We start from the raw sequence: 17,394 nt of genomic DNA, 5'->3' as shown, positions 1-17,394 counted from the left end.
ACTCACCACCTTCAGGGACAGTTCATTCACATGACCAAAAACAAAGCCCAGGAAAAGCAGATGTACTGAGCGAGTACCAAAGTAGTCGCTTGATTGCTTTCTCACTACTGAATTGTTTTTGCATTGCACAATGAAGAAAGACCTTGTCCCACCTCATTTCTGCCTTGGGAACTGGCCCTGAGCTAGCTCAGCTCAAAGATTCCTAGAGGAGGGAAAGCCTGCTTTGCCTCTACTGTATAGATTTTGCACACTTAGTTCATTCTGTCCTCTTGGCACAATAACTTTGGCTATTGTTTCTCTCTGACTTTATTCTGTGGACACATTCATCATGTTCTCCGACACCCCCACCCCCACCCCCACCCAAATAAATCACTATTTGTATATTTTTCTTGCCATCTCCAATAGTCTTTAGTCTCCAAAGAGATACAACTGCTTCCCCCAAAAAATATTTCCTGAAATGTATGTTTGTACTATTTTAATCCTGTTGAGAAGTAGAAGGAAATGAAGGAAATAAAGCAAACATACATACACAGAGACCTGCTTTCAGATAAAAGGAAAAGCCTTGGAAGAACAACTTCCCCTTTTTAAATTATTAACTACACAACATTCACCAGGCACTAAAAGTTGTAGACTATTGATTTTCTAGCATCCAAACATGTCCTCAGCTTTACTCATGGGTCCTAAAGGGGTGAACTTGAGCAACAAAAGCTGTTCTATTTTTCTACTGCCAATAACTCTGAAACTATTTGTTGCCAAGAACATGGTGCACTTTCATCTTTTGCCCACTCTAAAAATTCTTTTGCTAAACTTTTCATAAGAGAGCTCTTACAAATCAGCTACTTTTTGAATAGATTTCACTGCTAATTGCCTTTGGATTCCTAATGTTCCCTAGCGTTTGATAGCACATAGCAGAAAGTTCAGGAACAAGGATTGGCAGCAGACAGAATGTTAGTGACACTTTTTTATTATTAAAAAAACCCAACCCTCTCTGTTTTGATAGGACTGTCATCTATATGCAATTTACTAATTTAGTTTAGCGAGCTTGGTTTCAAAAGCCTTTGATTAAACAGACATCAATAGAAAAAGCAAAGCAGCAGCAAGTGCATTTATGAATAATCTGTGCAGTGTGTGCCAATGCATATTTTGTTTAGCAATGTCTGATCTCCTATTAGTGTACATGCAAGTAGATATCAAGATTCTGAGGCAATCCATATAATTGCACATTAACGCTGACATTCAGCAAGATCCAGTCTGAATTATGTACTTGAATTAGCTCTGAATGAAGATGTCTTTTGGGAAGGAGGCAGGAATGGCTCGGCCAGGTCAAACACAGGAAAAAATTAACTGCAGTAAACCAAGATTTCACTGAGACCCAATGAAATGTAATGTAAAGCCAAACCCTTACAGGAAAATTACAGTCACTTTGGTGATTTTCTGCTTCTGATTCTATCACACTAGCCGAAGCTAACCCATGGTTTGGCTTAGTGTTACATGTGAACCAGATGCTTGTGATTTGTCTCACAAGCTGTAGTTACCACGGTTTTTTCCTGCACACTATTGTGGTCACACTTAGCCATGGTTTGGCTTTGGGTTTTGTATGAACTAGGCCATTAAACTCACACTCAAACCACCCTATGGTTTAGCTCAGATACACGGGTGATGTGTGCTGTCTTACAGAAGCAGGAAAGGGTGACAAGAAAAATAATAGAGCTCCAACAGCAGAAAGGAGAATGTTCCAGGTACTGAGGGAAAAAATGTTTGGAAAGCAACATTCTAGAGTTCAAAATCTTAAACAAACTGGAAAAGTCTGCCCCTTATCTCTGATAAATTGTCCCTACTTGGCCTTATTCACAGATACCTCCTCACCACACTTAAGGCCAAACTAATGTTAAGTGTGTTTTTGCAATAGGGTCAACGGTTTTTCTTTCTTTCTTCCAATGCAAATTACATTTTCAAAGGAGGGGGATTCTGTGTGTTCATGTATTACCACCCCCAGATTTGCCCTGGGTTAAGAGATTAGCAAATCCACAGATTAATAGCCCATTCCTATGCATGTTTACTCTGTTATATCCCACTGTTTTTAATGGGGATTGCTCCCAGGAAAGTAAACACAGAAAGGGAAATCTTATGATATATGAGGAAATCCACACCGGAGAGAGAGAGAGCATTTAAGTGCATGGAACATTGGAAAGCTTCAGTTGGAAACAATCTATACCAAGGGGGGGAGGCAAATGAAAAGAGAAATAATGGAAGTGTGCAAAACCACCTACTTTCTTTGTTAAATAAAAACTGATGTATGTGATACAGTTGAGGTTTTGCTTGGAAATGCAACAAGAAAAGATCAGACTGGTTGCAAGATCGCTCTATGCATTTTGATACATGGAAGTATGTAAACTAAAATTGTTCCCTAATTGTAAGCTTTTATGTAAGCCACTTTGAGAGAGGTTGCTCTGAAAGGCAGCCTTAAAATACTTCAGATAAAACAACAAACAAATAATAGTATAAATATTATCCACCCTGGTGAACCATAAAACGTGGACTAGATCCTGTCAAACGTTAGTCCTTGATTTCTAGAAGAGGGTGAAAGTTACTGAATAATACAACTAAGAATATAGTGACCAAAAAGTCTAAGGAAATCCTGCTATGAAGTTCATATTTGCACTGAAAATAGTAACTTCCTTAATTAGTAGCTAAATCTTGGATAAAAATATTCAATCCAATACAAGCTGATGCCAACAAACTTTCTAGGGTTTACATTGTGTATGTGTCCATGACTTTAATTAAACGAATTTATGTATCCAGTCACTCGAACAATAAAGCCTGATTTGGGGACAAAGCAAACAAAGCTTAATTTCTGGAGAGGAAAAATTCATTTCCAAGATCTGTGGGTTTTAAAAAAATGTTTTACAACAATTGCCATTAACATAAATTAGCTGATAGGCCTAATTGTAGATATTTGTGGGTGGGTGGAAGAGGAAGAGAGATGGATTATGAGCAGCAATTTCTCATTCAAAGCAATCATATATCATCATGACAACAAGTAAATATATTTCTCAGACAGAAGTTTGCAGCACAACTAGACAACTAGATGGTAAAGGAAGGGCCCAAAGACAATATCTCTTCTGAATTTTCAAGTTTAATAATAGAAATTAACACAAAACAACAGCAATCCTAACCCCCAAATCCTCTAGTTTGAGGGGATTAGGAAAGAGAAGAGGAGACTTTCTGCCTTCTACAAACTGTGCATCTGTAATGGAAGCTTCCTCTAAATGGATAACATTTGTGAGTGTAGGGCTACAGTTAGTGGTTCTTTTGTCAGCAGTGGCCCATATTAAGCCCCAAAACAGAGTGTTCTAGGGACAGGACAGAGCAGGCTTCAAACATACTGGATCCAAGGCCCTTACATTCATCCAAGGGGCTCCAGGATCCACTGGTGGAGGAACAGGAGGGTGGGGGAAGCGCACCACCACAGGCACCATTGGGGAGGGGGGTAACATCGCGTTTCCCCCCCAACACACGCCGCAAATCCCCCCACCACGCTGGGCGTCACACCCCCATGACACACCCTCAGACTGGAGATGGCACAACTAATTATCTCCAATTGGAATCAAGGGGGGTGGGGTGAGAGAACTAAAGAACTAGGGGGAAAATCCATGCACAGGGGGTAGGGGGTAGGATGTCCTTATAGCACCTCCTGCCTGTGCAGGCATATAAGTCGGTAAAGCTTTAGAGATGGTGGACAATCCACCATTTTGCACTCACCCCTCCTAGTTCCATTTAAGATTGCACTATAAATTGTGCATGTAAGTCACCTAGATATGTTTTTCATTAGGTGAGAAATAAATTGAAGCCCTCAAAATGCCTGGGGGGGCTACACCCCTAAAACTGTAAACTGGAAGAGGCCATACTTGGAAATGTTCATAGGTGTGCAATCTAACCCACATGACTATGTTCAGATCTGAGCATGGTATGTCAGATACTAACCAAAAAGTTTGCTCCAAACTGAAATCCTCCCCCATCCCTACTTGTAACACACAAAACGGCTGTTTCTGCATTTTATTAGCAACCCGACAGCAACAGTATGAAGCCCAACATTTTAAAATGCTGAGCATCTGCCAGATCTGATGGGGGGGGGGAATGTTGATAGCCAAAGAGTTCTCACAATTTTAATGCAAATGTTGTGCAAGAGTCATGGCCTGCCATCTAGCAAGGTTCCCCCACATACCATGGGATATCAGGTGTTCTTAATTTGCACCTATGGAGATGGTGCAGGGTTCATGACCGCAGAGAGGATTGCAAGTACAATCAGTCTAATGCATTTACAACCACCCTTCAGACCATTCAACTCAACCTGAAATGGTTGGAAAGGTAGCCCAGCATGTGAAGTCATAACACCCTCCACAGATACAAATATGGAATTTATATGTACATACACCAGAAAATTGCAAAGTGAAAAACAGAAGCAGAGTTATGTCCTTGAAAAGTCTGGCAGAGTAAAATGCTGAGAATCTTGGGGGAATGCACTTAACATCTCTCAGCAGAGTAGTATTGATTTGTTTTGATTTTTAGCCCCACACAAGGATTTCCTAACCGGGGCAACGGAGGAGGAATGTTGTCCTTTTCCATGCTTTTAGCAGCAAGACCTTTGGCAACAGACTACTTTGCTTGCCTATTCACCCTTTTAAAAAAAAGTTTATATATTGCTATTTTCCATTCAGCTACATTTTAATATTTGTTTTGTACAATACCTTGCATTAAATAAGAAAAAAGGGAGTCTGGAGTTTCAAAAAATAAATAAAAGGGCTCACAGTATGCATACATTTCTCATGCAGTCTGCAGCTCTTTTTCTTTTGGCACTATTAAATCACCATGTTGTCTCCTTTGGTACCTTAATGGCGGTAATGGCAGCTGAGCTTAGGAGCAGTACTTGTGCTAATTTACTTATTAAATCAAGGAGAAATAAAATACATTTTCTCCTGCCATTCATGGTGAAATAAAAAACCAAGTTGTTGTTTTTTAACCTAAATTAACAATTTATTATGCACTTTTTTTACACATTTGCTTTGAAAATGTAACCAGTGCACATGAACATTGTGCATTGTGAAGAATAGTGCCTGTGAAGCAAAATGAAAGCCTAAAAGGGGAAGACTTGACCTTTCTGTGAAACTGCACATTTTTGCCTGACATATTTTGTCGTGAGAACATTAATTTAAAGTGTGCTCAAGAAATCTTCAGGTCCTCAGTTAAACTAAATGGAACAGACATGGAGATATAGGAACCTACATCTCTGCCCTTAAATCAACCCATTATGCTTGCAAATATTCATGTCTTGTGTGGCATTTACAAGAAATTCAGTAGAAGTTGAGAACATCATTGCCTAGGAGCTTATTCACATGAGCAGGCTTTTCCCACTGAAGCCAAGCTAATGAATCATGATCCACACCCCCACCCCACCCCCGTGCCATGATAATTGCAGCTGCCAGTTCAGCCATTATTGGATTAATCTGTATGTAATTTATTTTTGCCTGTATGTTTTTGCCCAAATTAGTCCTTCTGGGGATTAAAATTATTCTGGTTTTCATCAACATTCTATCAAATTAACTAACAGCATATCAACCCCCCCCCCAAAAAAAATATCTAGCTGAAATAATGACCATATTTTAGTTATTAAAATAAAACAAAAGGGAATATTTCTCCTAAAAAAGGTGGTCTGTAATGTGACAATTGATCATCTGTGAAAACAGGATGCTGGACTAGATGGGCCATTGGCCTGATCCAGCAGGCTATTCTTATACAGTAGTACCTTAGAAACCAAATAGAATCTGTTCTGGAAGTCTGTTCAACTTCCAAAACATTTGGAAACCAAGGCGCAGCTTCCAATTGGCTGAAGGAAGCTCCTGCAGCCAATCGGAAGCCACAGAAGCTGCACCGGATGTTTGGGTTCCAAAAGAACATTCGCAAACTGGAACACTCACTTTTGGGTTTGCAGCATTCAGGAGCCAAGACGTTCGACTCGCAAGGAGTTTGTCAACCAGAGAGATCAGAACTGGAGTGCTTAGTGTTACATGCTACTAGTTATTAAGTCTATGGTGTTTTTAAAAACTCATATTTAATAGAAGAGAAAGGACTGGCCTAGACTTACTCTACCAGTGGTACAAAATGAAAATGGAATGCATCTTAAACTGATGCCAAAGACAGGAAATGCTACATGATTTCTGAAGGATTAGGTTCTGGTTAAAGATCCCGCCACAGCTGAACAAGTCTATCAGAAAAAAGCCCAGTGAATAACTTTCATGTGGCACAGAATCTCATCTCCTACCAACAAGGCAACTTACTTATGTTCAGTGGTGGCAATAGGATATGAATTTCATTACTCACACTATTTGAGGTGTGGAAACATTGACAAGCCTTTGAAACATTTGGCTTTCCTCCTTTTCCCTTTTCCAGAAAACAAGCAAGACACCCAACTACATAAAAGTCAGACTGAATCAAAACTTATTTCAATTCTTCACCCTCTCTTTTCTTTTGTTAAATTCTCCCAAGGGAGCTTCATGGTTTAAACTTGACAGACAGTCACTTATCCTCCTCTTTCCTTCCCTCCTCAGCCAGAATTGGCTCTATTGTTTGGTAGGCAAACGAAAAGAAGAAAATAATCCATGTGCCCAGCTGAAGCTCATTCCTTCAAGCTCTCCTGTTCCCCTACTGCTACCTGGATGCTTACATGAATTATTTATAACTTTTTCACCCCGGCTTCTATCAACTTAGGAAGCCCATTTCTTTGTCCTGGGGAGCATTTTCTGTCCCTTGCTATTCCCATTAACATTCTCTCTACTGCCACCTGTCACCTGGGGTATAATCTGGAGCAGATACTGTTCTGCCACAAGAAGTCTAGAATGTGAAAACTTCCTAGATACCAATACAATACTATTAATATATATATAGCCAAAATGGCAGCATTCATGCCCCAAAAGAAATTATCAGCAGATCTGGGTGAACCCCTAGGTCTACAGTAGTACTAGAAGTGTTAAGGGGAATCCCTTTTCTCAAACCCCACGTTCTAGCCCAGTTAGGACTGGGCATGCTCAGTAGGCAAGAAATGCTGAATGGTTGCTCCATCCCTTGATTGTTATGGTGGTTCTCTTGGCTTATGGTGTGCTTGGACTAATGTTTTGGACTGCAACTCCCATAATCCCTGAGCATTGGTCATGCTGGCTGAGGCTGGTGAGAGCTGTAGTCTAAAACATGAAGTTAGAAAGACTGCCAGAGACTATAAAGACAATTTGATAACTGGATGCTTCCTAACAATTCCTGATATCAAGTCAGCCCTTTGCCACTGCTGTTGCACATCAGGTTCTTGCACAAACAATTCCTTTAGATTAGAAGTCAGGGGACAAATTCTCAGGTTCAAGAACTTTGTGCCCACTGACACAGTTCTTTTGCTAAGCGAAGGGAGTAAAATATACAACAATGCTATGGATCCCAATAGGTGAGCACTCATCCAAAAAGCAACTTTTAAGAAAACTTACCATTATTGATCAGGACATGAAGTGGGTAATTCTTTGCTTTAAATGCTTGAACAAATTGATGTATGGACTTCATGGAAGCCAAATCACAGTATAAAAACTCCACTGGAAGAGGGAAAAGAAAAACAATGTCCAAATCAATTAAGTGAAAAACAAAAGTATTCATACTGGGTTTGAGAGCCTGCAACTTGACCTTTAAGTTATTTGTAGACCAGCAGTGTTTCCACACAATCTACTAACAATATAACATGAGAAACATATTTTTGATATTTTACTTTGTGTTCCACTTTTTGTTTTAGGAATCTGGACAGACTTTTTTAAAAAAAGGTTTTTATTTAGTGGATCATTTAAGAAAAAATGCAATAGCTCACTTTGCACCAGGACATTTTGTTAATTTACCGTATTTTCCCGTGTATTGGACGAGGTTTTTGACTCAAAAATCATGTCAAAAAACTGGGGTTGTCCAATACATGGATAGTGGCATGGAGGGGGGGGGGAGAGAAGCAGTGCGCCGCCAGCCAGCTCATTGGTGGGAGCGCGGCTTCACCCGATGCTGCAGTGAGCGGGGAGCGATCGGGGGGGGGGGGTGTTTCCTGCCCGCAGCTACATGGGGGGGGGGGAGAAGCTGCGTGCCGTCGGCCAGCTTGTTGGTGGGAGCGCAACTTCCCCCGATGCTGCTGTGCACTGCGGGTGCTTCCTGGGTCATTTCTTGCGAGCGGTGGCATTGGGGGAGGTTGTGCTCCCTGAGCGCAACTTCCCCTGATGCTGCTGCGCACGGCGGGCGCTCCCTGGATTGTTTGCCGCGCTTGGAGGCATCGGAGCACAATGGCTGGTGGGAGCACAAATTCCCCCGATGCCACTGCGCTCGAGAAATGATCTAGGAAGTGTTTCCTGCCCCCAGCTGCGTGGGGGGAGAGGCTCAACAACTTTGGGCCATCTCATTTTCCTAAAATGGAGTCCCCTAAAATTGGGGGGGGTCTTATACACGGGGGCGTCCTATAGATGGCAAAATACAGTATGTCAGCAGAAGGGATATCTGACAACAATGCTAGAAACATGCATATTTACAATGCCATATCAAACCTAGCCTCCCCTTCTTAGGAACCTGATTTCAGTGGCCTCATGTTCACAGATGTATAACTGCAATTAGCCAAGATCAGCATTACTAAGCATTACTAAGAAAAATCCTTATACTGAGCTTAGGATTCCAGGAATAGCAACTGTATAGTCAGGGGAGAATCTCAAAGCCAAAATTCCTGGACAGTAAGGACAAATGTGAAGTGACATGAAATGTACCAGTCAGGATGCACCATTAGAAGTAGCCTGAAAACACTGGACTTTTATTTTATTTCTTTAGGAGGGCTTGGAAATATTTTCACCCAGCCTCTCTTAGACACCTGCACAAAAATAAGTAGAGACACTTACATGGGAAGTGGTTGCAAGTAAAAACATTTATAAATATTGTAGGCCTATATGTTTTATCTTGGAGAGATTTAAATGACGTTTCGAGTTCAGCTGTAGATCAACATGCAATAAACACTGCTGCATAATGGAGTATGAAATGCCTTCAGCACACTGATACTTGTTACAGATAGAGCTGCCTATTTTCTGCATTTGCAGACTCTGGTATCCGACATACACTACTGTCTTGAAAATCGCAACTCATCGCCTCTGATTATATTGTACATAGGCCAACCAACACCTCCCAGCCAACCTGACCTACAAGGATAAACATGGGATATGCATAGAGGTCCAAGTCCCTTGGAGGGAGGGTAGGATTAATAGGTACAGAGCTAATGGGGGGACTATAATTATAACAATTATAATAGATTGTGTGTCGGAATTAGACACACAATCCTAAATATGCTTACCAAAAGATAAATCTTTTGGGACACAATCCAGATACCATTTAAAGTCCCACCTTCACATTAAGTTAACCCATAGGTTTTCCTTGTGGATATCACGCTCTGTAAAGCTTCCCCTCAGGTAAATGCTTAATCATGCATAACCATGGCTAGTTATGCCAAGTAAACTCTTTGGGATTTACTTCAGAGTAAGCAGGCTTCAAAACTGACGGTTAAAAATGGGATCAGATCTAAATTAGCCATTACTAATGTAGCCGGTGTCTTATTCTTTTCCTTATCAATATACAAATAGCTATCACAAGATTTTTGAATGTGTAGCAGTTCTGGACAAAGAAAACAAGAGAAATCACAGAATATGAACAAATTCAAATCATACCTTTTTACCATATAAACATTCCGTCCAATTTATGCATAGCAGCTTCAATAAAGCTGCCCATTAGTCTTCAAAATACCTAGTAATAGCAATTCTGACTATGCTCCAAATTGGATTCCCATCCCCCTCCCAAAAAAAGAGAAACTCAAAAACAAGAGCTGATAACATTAAAATCTAAATATGGAAACTCTCGCAATACATGCTGGCAAATTATCCTCTGTTCTTTCGAAAATCAGTTCTATTCAGACATGAAAGCAGGCAACAACAAATGCACCTGCTTTTCTTTCCTCTGTGCTGATATGCTTTTGTAATTCTACCTAGGTAACATGCTCAAGAAAAGCTGCACAGTTACAACTGGGAAGCAAAGAGTTTAGATTCTCAAAGTTTGTATGATGCGGCAAAATCTATGTACAACTTGTTCTCAAGAAAGTGTTCAGAATGGAATAGGTTTCTGAATAAGGCTGCCAGATCCTTACCCGCAGAACAGTGCCACAGGGAATTTTTCTTGTTATTGACAACAACCAAATGAAGAAAAAAGGGAGGGGAAGCGTAAAAACCTAAAAAACTAAGAGAAGTAAAAGAAGAGGCACAGCCAGAAAACTGTACTAATAAATCAATCTTTTTCAAATACAGTTATTATAAAGTACTGTACTTTTTTTAAAAAAGGCGCCTATGTTTTGGTTGAAGACATCATTCTGCAGAAGCACTTAAGTGAAAATAAGGTTCTCTGATCAATTCAACATTTCACTTGATAGGTGAACCTGGTTCCTGATGATTACCCTTGACAATGGCTTTTTTTCTGAAAGGCATTTGGGTTTTTAGTGATTTAGAAGAAATGTATTTTAAATATATATTCTCCCCTGAATATACTGCTGCTATTCCTGGCATACTAAGCTCAGTATAATGATTTTAAAAAGGCTGAATCCTTACCACCATTTTGAGGCACCATCCTTTCCTTTGCAACAATGAAATATACAATGGTGGGAAGAATCCAGATATGCTGCTGCTTGCAGCATGGCTTGGGACAAAGGTGGTCCCATGAGGAAGGCTATGGAATGGAGGCCAAGTGACTATCTTCAGGCCAGAGGGATTGCCCTCTTAAGGCTCTGAAGTTCTTCACAAGGGATAGAGCCTATAAGAAGCGGTCAGGTGATGGAGACCTCAAAGGCTTCAGCGTGTTCCCAACCTTCATCACAGCAACTCATTGGGAGCTGTCCATGGTCCTGCAACTTCTAACCAGTTTTGTCCTACTGTGCATCACCTCCCTATTTGCGGGATTCAGCATTCTACTGAAGCACAATATCCAACCTCCATGACTCTCTTTTTTGAGGTTTCAAAATACAAAGAAAACCTTCTGCCAGCTTTTAAAAAATAAAATAAAATTCCCTGCCATGTGAAAATCATCCAATCTCCCTTCCCGTTTCATGGGGCCATTTTGATACTTAATGTGCATTTCCCAGGGAAGGAACTGCAAGGTAAAAGCAGAAAACAGCTCAGGAAATACAAGTGATGTCTTTCTTTCGGAAAGCAAAGATTTTTAAAAGGAGAAGGGATAGTGCACAAGAATTACCATCCCAAAAATACAGTGAATGCCGAGGTCCTCAGCTTTCTTATATTTGGCTCAGCAGCCAAATTTATAAGACCTGAGACCTGGTCAGCATGGTGTTGCTTCCGTACCCAAGTGCTAATGTTTAAACAAGACCCATTTGTCAAATAACTTTGCAGCTGTAGCGAAAGCCGCCATGTCAACAACAGCCATAATTTTCTGCATGTTTATCACCCTATTTATTTCTGAATTTGGTGGCCATGTCAAACTTTTAAGGAGATTACTTGTCAAGCTATTACAAAACAAGATTTTCCAGTTTTATTTGAAAGCTTTCTGTTTCAAAAGGAAAAGGAATAAATTGGGTTTGCCACCAAAAACACCCACGTCTACTTGCATATGCTAATCCATGTCAAACACATGATAATATTAAATACCAGCTGGGATTGAAGAGCAGCTTTATGTAGAAAAGGAAAAGGGGAAAAAGAGAGGCTAGTCTTGAGGGGAGGAATCAGTTCAATTTTTAGGTTACATTGACTTTCTACCTCACATATAGTTTAAATTACTTTGTGAAAATATTTCATTGAAAAACTGTAAAAGAAACCAAATGGTACAATCTGTTAACCTTCACTGTTTCAGCCATTCAACTTCTTCCACCTTAGATCATGGGTTCTCACCTAATAAATAGATCACCGCCTTCAAACTAGTTGTTAGTAAAGCACCACATTATTGCAATGCAATCCTCAAAGAGATTCTTAATCCCATCACATTTACTAAGCAACTGTTGTAGACAGGAAATGCAAAAGAGCAAATAGACTGTTTAGAGAACTGCTCAGTAATCGCGATTCTATTTTAGTATGCATATTCTTATTGCAAAGTTTGTAAGGTTGCAAATAAGTTATGTGGGTGAGGAATGTGTCAGGATTCAGCAAATGATTATCAAGTGTCTTTTTTGTTGATAGATTAGTCACAGTGCTTATGGAACTGCATTGTGCAATATGTTGGTAATATCCAACAACAGAGCTAACACACACAGCCATCTGCCAATGAAAGACCTTTGGTGCCTATACTAGAGATGAGAGGACAAGGTAACTCCACTGGAGTATAGGAACACATTAACATGATAATTTTGGTTTCACAGGGTGGTATTTGGCTAAATTATTGCATAAGCATAATAATTTCCACTTGTGAAAGGGAGATTCGCCTTCTCCTCACTCTGTGCATGCCTCCTCCATCCCCAAATCTATTCCAGATGGTTGGAATAAGCCCCGGAATAGTTTTTTTTGGGGGGGGGGGCTGTCTCAATGCCCTAAGAGAAATCATTGCACTGATAAGATGTGCCCCATAGTGCTATTCTGCATATAACCATCAATTTCTCATTTTTGCAATCTTGAATTCACTCCATTACAGTGTCAGTTCATTACCAAAAAAACCCCATGAAAATTCACATACACTTTCATGCATATTTGTCCTAATACACGTTTTTGTACATGATTGTTCCACTTTTACACTATTTCCACTAATATACATTGTTTTCCCACATATTTTGGCTGGAAAGCTACATCACAAAATGTGGAGCAATGCAAATTTTGAAGGATAACTGTGATACTACAGGGATTCTAACACAAAACTCTAAAACTGGCCAGCCATAGTGGGATATATCTTTCTTTTTTATATATATATAAAAATTACACTAACAATTCTAATGAACTCCAAGTTGTCTCAGTACTCTAGTGCACAAAATCATCATTTAACAGCTGAGGAGCACTGAGGCTCAAAGATGTGACATTGATGAATCAGTTGCATACGCATAGGACTGTAGTATATTTATTGTTGCCACTGGGAGCCAACAAACCCTTGTTGATCTACAACAAAAGAGGGGCTGTATCTAGACACATCAAAGAAGTGTTTCATTTAAACAGGTAGAGAAAAACAGGACTCCACAGCTCCATCGGGTGGCACAATGTTATACAGTATTGCACATGTCAACACATATAAATTGCTTTTTCTTTACCAATCTAGCTGAGTCCAGGAGAGCTTGGACATATATCTGATAGAAAGATAGACAGACTATCTAGCGATTTACCTTCCTTTCCCCTCCCCCCTCCCCATCTTACAGGCACTATGAATTACATATTAAGGACATCCTGATAAATTCTTCCCACTGAAGTCCATTGAATGCATCTGTTTTATAGTGACAAATTGGGGAAAGTAGGTAGGATTTGAAATCTGGAGTGGATTTTAAGGGTGCAAGGTAGCGGAGGGGAAAGTTCCCTTGAGCAAGCAGAAGTCTGATGCACCTGTGGAGCAGTAGTGTTGGAAGCAGCCTAATATTCTTACATTGTATTTGTTTTTGTTCTATGGACTAAGTTTGTGAGGCATGTTTGAATACCTCTGAGGTACAACAGTTCATTTCATCACAGGCGCTTTATTTTGGGCAGGTAACACTGAAACTTTTGTGAGCACAACAAAGCAGAGTTGTCTTCCTGGCAATCTCTATAAACTGCAAGCTCATGTAAGAAGGAAAAAAGCAGCTATTACTAACGAAATGGCCAGTGCCTTGTCTGGTGTCACACACTGCAGTGACAGCCCCACTCTCCCACCCCTGATGCCCTGATCCTGAGGCTAGACGAAAATGACATGGGAAGCAGGAAAGGCATCAAACCCATCTTTTAAGGAGCGGCAAACCTCAAGGCACTGTGTGCAGCACACCTTGTAATGACTGGTCAGAACTATTAGGCTGCAGCATTTCTTAATTTCTTGCAGGGTTGGCTTTATACTTTTCATAAGATCTTTAAGAGGTGAAAGCTGATGTTACAGAAATAAGATCGGCCGTCCCCTATCTTTTCCTACCAAACAAATTCTGTTTCCACAGTTGCTGTCAGGTTATCTCCCTTTCAAACTCTGAACTTTTACATGACTCACAGAACAATATTTGGTTCCTCTATCTGTATTTAATGAAAGCTATTTGGTCTTTTTTGGGGACGCGGGTGGCGCTGTGGGTAAAACCTCAGCGCCTAGGACTTGCCGATCGAAAGGTCGGCGGTTCGAATCCCCACGGCGGGGTGAGCTCCCGTCGTTCGGTCCCAGCGCCTGCCAACCTAGCAGTTCAAAAGCACCCCCGGGTGCAAGTAGATAAATAGGGACCGCTTACCAGCGGGAAGGTAAATGGCGTTCCGTGTGCTGCGCTGGCTTGCCAGATGCAGCTTGTCATGCTGGCCACGTGACCCGGAAGTGTCTGCGGACAGTGCTGGCTCCCGGCCTACAGAGTGAGATGAGCGCACAACCCTAGAGTCTGTCCAGACTGGCCCGTACGGGCAGGGGTACCTTTACCTTTACCTTTATTTGGTCTTTTTAAAATATCTGCATGAGTTCATCTTTCAAATCATCATGTAACGGAAACAGAATCAGACCACGGCACTCAGAAGCCCAGTTCCCTGTACACAGAAATTAAACTGAAACCATGAAACAAAGTAGAGGCAGCCGAGGGCAACTTTTCAAAAATGTCAGCTCTCAGACTTACATTGCACAAAGCTGTGCCTGGCATGCAGAGGTACTGCAAAGAGAATGAATGGATTGGAAGAACTATCACTAATAACAGACACAGTAGTTCAATAATCTAAGATAGAAGGCTGCAGGAGATAACATTTCTTCAACGCTTATACTACAAGAATAAAATTTCAGGCTTGGTTTTGAATATATATACAGTCGTACCTTGGTTTTCAAACAGCTTAGTTCTCGAACGTTTTGGCTCCCGAACGCTGCAAACCCGAAAGTGGCTTTTCCAGTTTGCGAACTATTTTTGGAACCCAAATGTCCGACATGGCTTCCATGGCTTCCGATTGGCTGCAGGAGCTTCCTGTAGTCAATCAGAAGCTTCGCTTTGGTTTCCGAACATTTTGGAAGTGGAACGGAACTTCCAGAACAGATTCCGTTCGACTTCCAAGGTACAACTGGAAAGAGAGAGAGAGAGAGTCCACATAGCTACATTTGTTTTATTAATGTAATATGTTTATTTACTTAAAGCAAGAAGCAAACAATTTACTTAGTGTTGAAAATCCAAGCTGCCATGACAGGAGGATTCTGAGGCATTTAGTACAAACGGAAAGGCGTCCAGGGAAGCCCAAATCATTTGGTTAAGTGGAAGATAAATAGCCAGGGACAGATTAAGACATTGTTTCATTTACAGGGAGCAACGCTGGGGATTCTTAATGAATCCAGGTAGGAGTGTACATAATCTTTAGCTGCAAGTCTGAGTCTACCACTCAATAGGGAGTTGCAGCAATTCCTACCAAGCTGAGTTTACCTATAAGAGACACACTGCTGCATACATGTTCCACATTCATAATTTACACTTTTAACTGTAGAATTAAAGCATCCAATGTACACCTTAAAAAATTGAATGTGAGATGGTATTACAGGGGAATATGTTAAAAAAACACATTAAACTGTTTCTAAAAAGTACCTCTCCAGAACCCAGATCTCTAGAATTATATAGTGAACAACAGATAATCACCATGTTTCTTGTCAGGACTTTGCCCCTTTTACCCAAGGGAATATTGCCATTGAATGAGAATTGCAGGCCAGACATAAAATCCATTACAAGTTGGACACCAATAAAGAAGCCACACGAGATTGTATCAAATTTCTTTGCACTATACATCACCCACGTCTTAGAGCTCTGATCCAGTTGGTATTTTGCCCAAATAATTTTAACAAGCTAGGTTCCCCTTCTAATGATTCACAGTGGAAGCTGGCAGGGTAACTTCTGAAGAACGGCTTAAATGCTCAACCAACAGCATACGGTTTAAAAGCCACAGCAGTTTTGCTGAAATAAAGCTGCATTTCTCTCTCTTTAGATGGTCCAAAATGTCCACACCATGTATATTTTAGGGCTTTTTAAGAACTTGAGACTGCTTCTGTTTCAAGGCAACCCTTCTAGAGGGTGAGGAACTACAATGACTACGAATCTCATGATGGCAAATCTCATGATGTTAAGCTGTTTTGTGAGTCATGAAGGAGATGGTAAGTGTTCACAAGTTTTTTCTTTCCCCATTTTTGGAAAGAACTGCAGTCTCCATCCCTAAGCAAACAGTTCTGCCCTCCCCCCACCTTTGCCCTTTGTGACAAACAGCTATTTAAAGCATTTATTTTTTTAACCATAGATGTTGGAATACTACTTTGCTGATGTGCCACAGCTGAATGAAATGAAGCTTATTCTGGTCCTAGACCAGATTCATATACTGTACTAAACGAACATAAAACACAATAGAATTAAGTTTGAATTTACAATTGAATATAACAATAAACAATACGAACACAGCTATTCTCTAGACATTCTGCTGTTAACAAAAATAACAAATTTTATTTATTTTTATCAAACAAAGTTTTTTATAACATCGCTGCCAACAAAAATAACCAATTTGACTTTCTATCCCACCTTGCAGTACCAGCTTCCAAGGTGCACTAAAAATGATAAATAACTTACAGTAAAATAATCCCATTGTTATTATTATAACAACTGTGAAACTAGTAAAATGGGAATAAATTGGGATCTAGCAACACCTATTAAGTATTCAATGCACAACACTCCTAACAGCAAAATGGCAGTGATCCTAGCCCTTTGATAGCCCTCAAAGAGAGAAGAAACTTCTTTAGCACGTGTACGACCCAATCTCATAATGTAAACAGTTTAGGAAGGGAAGAATACTTAACATCAGTCCCTCTGCAGAACAAGCTGAATTTTAAACTTTGAGGAGCTTAAAGAGCAGTTTCCAAAGAGGTGGGTTGAGGGAAAGAAAATATTAATTGCCTCATTAAGTTCATGCACACACACAAGTAAACTCAACCTAAGGGATCTTTTAATTAGTACAGAAGTAAACAATTTCTATTTGCAAATATTATACTCGCTAATGCAACTACTTTCCTTTTTTTTTCTTTTTCAAATGCCACCTTTCTTCCAAAGAGTTCAGGATAGCATACATAACTCCTTGCATCTCACAACTTTGTGAGATTTGTGGGTCGGTCTGCTCACCTAGGTCAATCAGTGAGCTTGGTGACTGAAAGTGTGCTCTTCAAAGAAATTTACAG

At 40.3% G+C, this 17,394-nt stretch overlaps 1 protein-coding gene across 2 annotated transcripts in view; it reads right to left on the bottom strand.

Annotated features, from left to right (window-relative positions):
* ZBED1 (zinc finger BED-type containing 1) overlaps positions 1–17,394 on the bottom strand; it is a 124,032-nt gene that overhangs the window by 22,388 nt on the left and 84,250 nt on the right. For both annotated transcript variants that reach the window (XM_083437804.1, XM_083437805.1), the window contains one exon: positions 7,527–7,628. In XM_083437804.1, the coding sequence (XP_083293930.1) occupies positions 7,527–7,628 (102 nt within the window). The remainder of the gene's footprint in view (positions 1–7,526; positions 7,629–17,394) is intronic.

Source organism: Podarcis tiliguerta, assembly GCF_965153285.1.
Source record: "Podarcis tiliguerta genome assembly, chromosome: 4".
Lineage (NCBI taxonomy): Eukaryota > Metazoa > Chordata > Lepidosauria > Squamata > Lacertidae > Podarcis > Podarcis tiliguerta.
The sequence above is the reverse complement of the archived record's forward strand: the minus strand, read 5'-3'. Positions and strand labels throughout refer to the sequence as shown.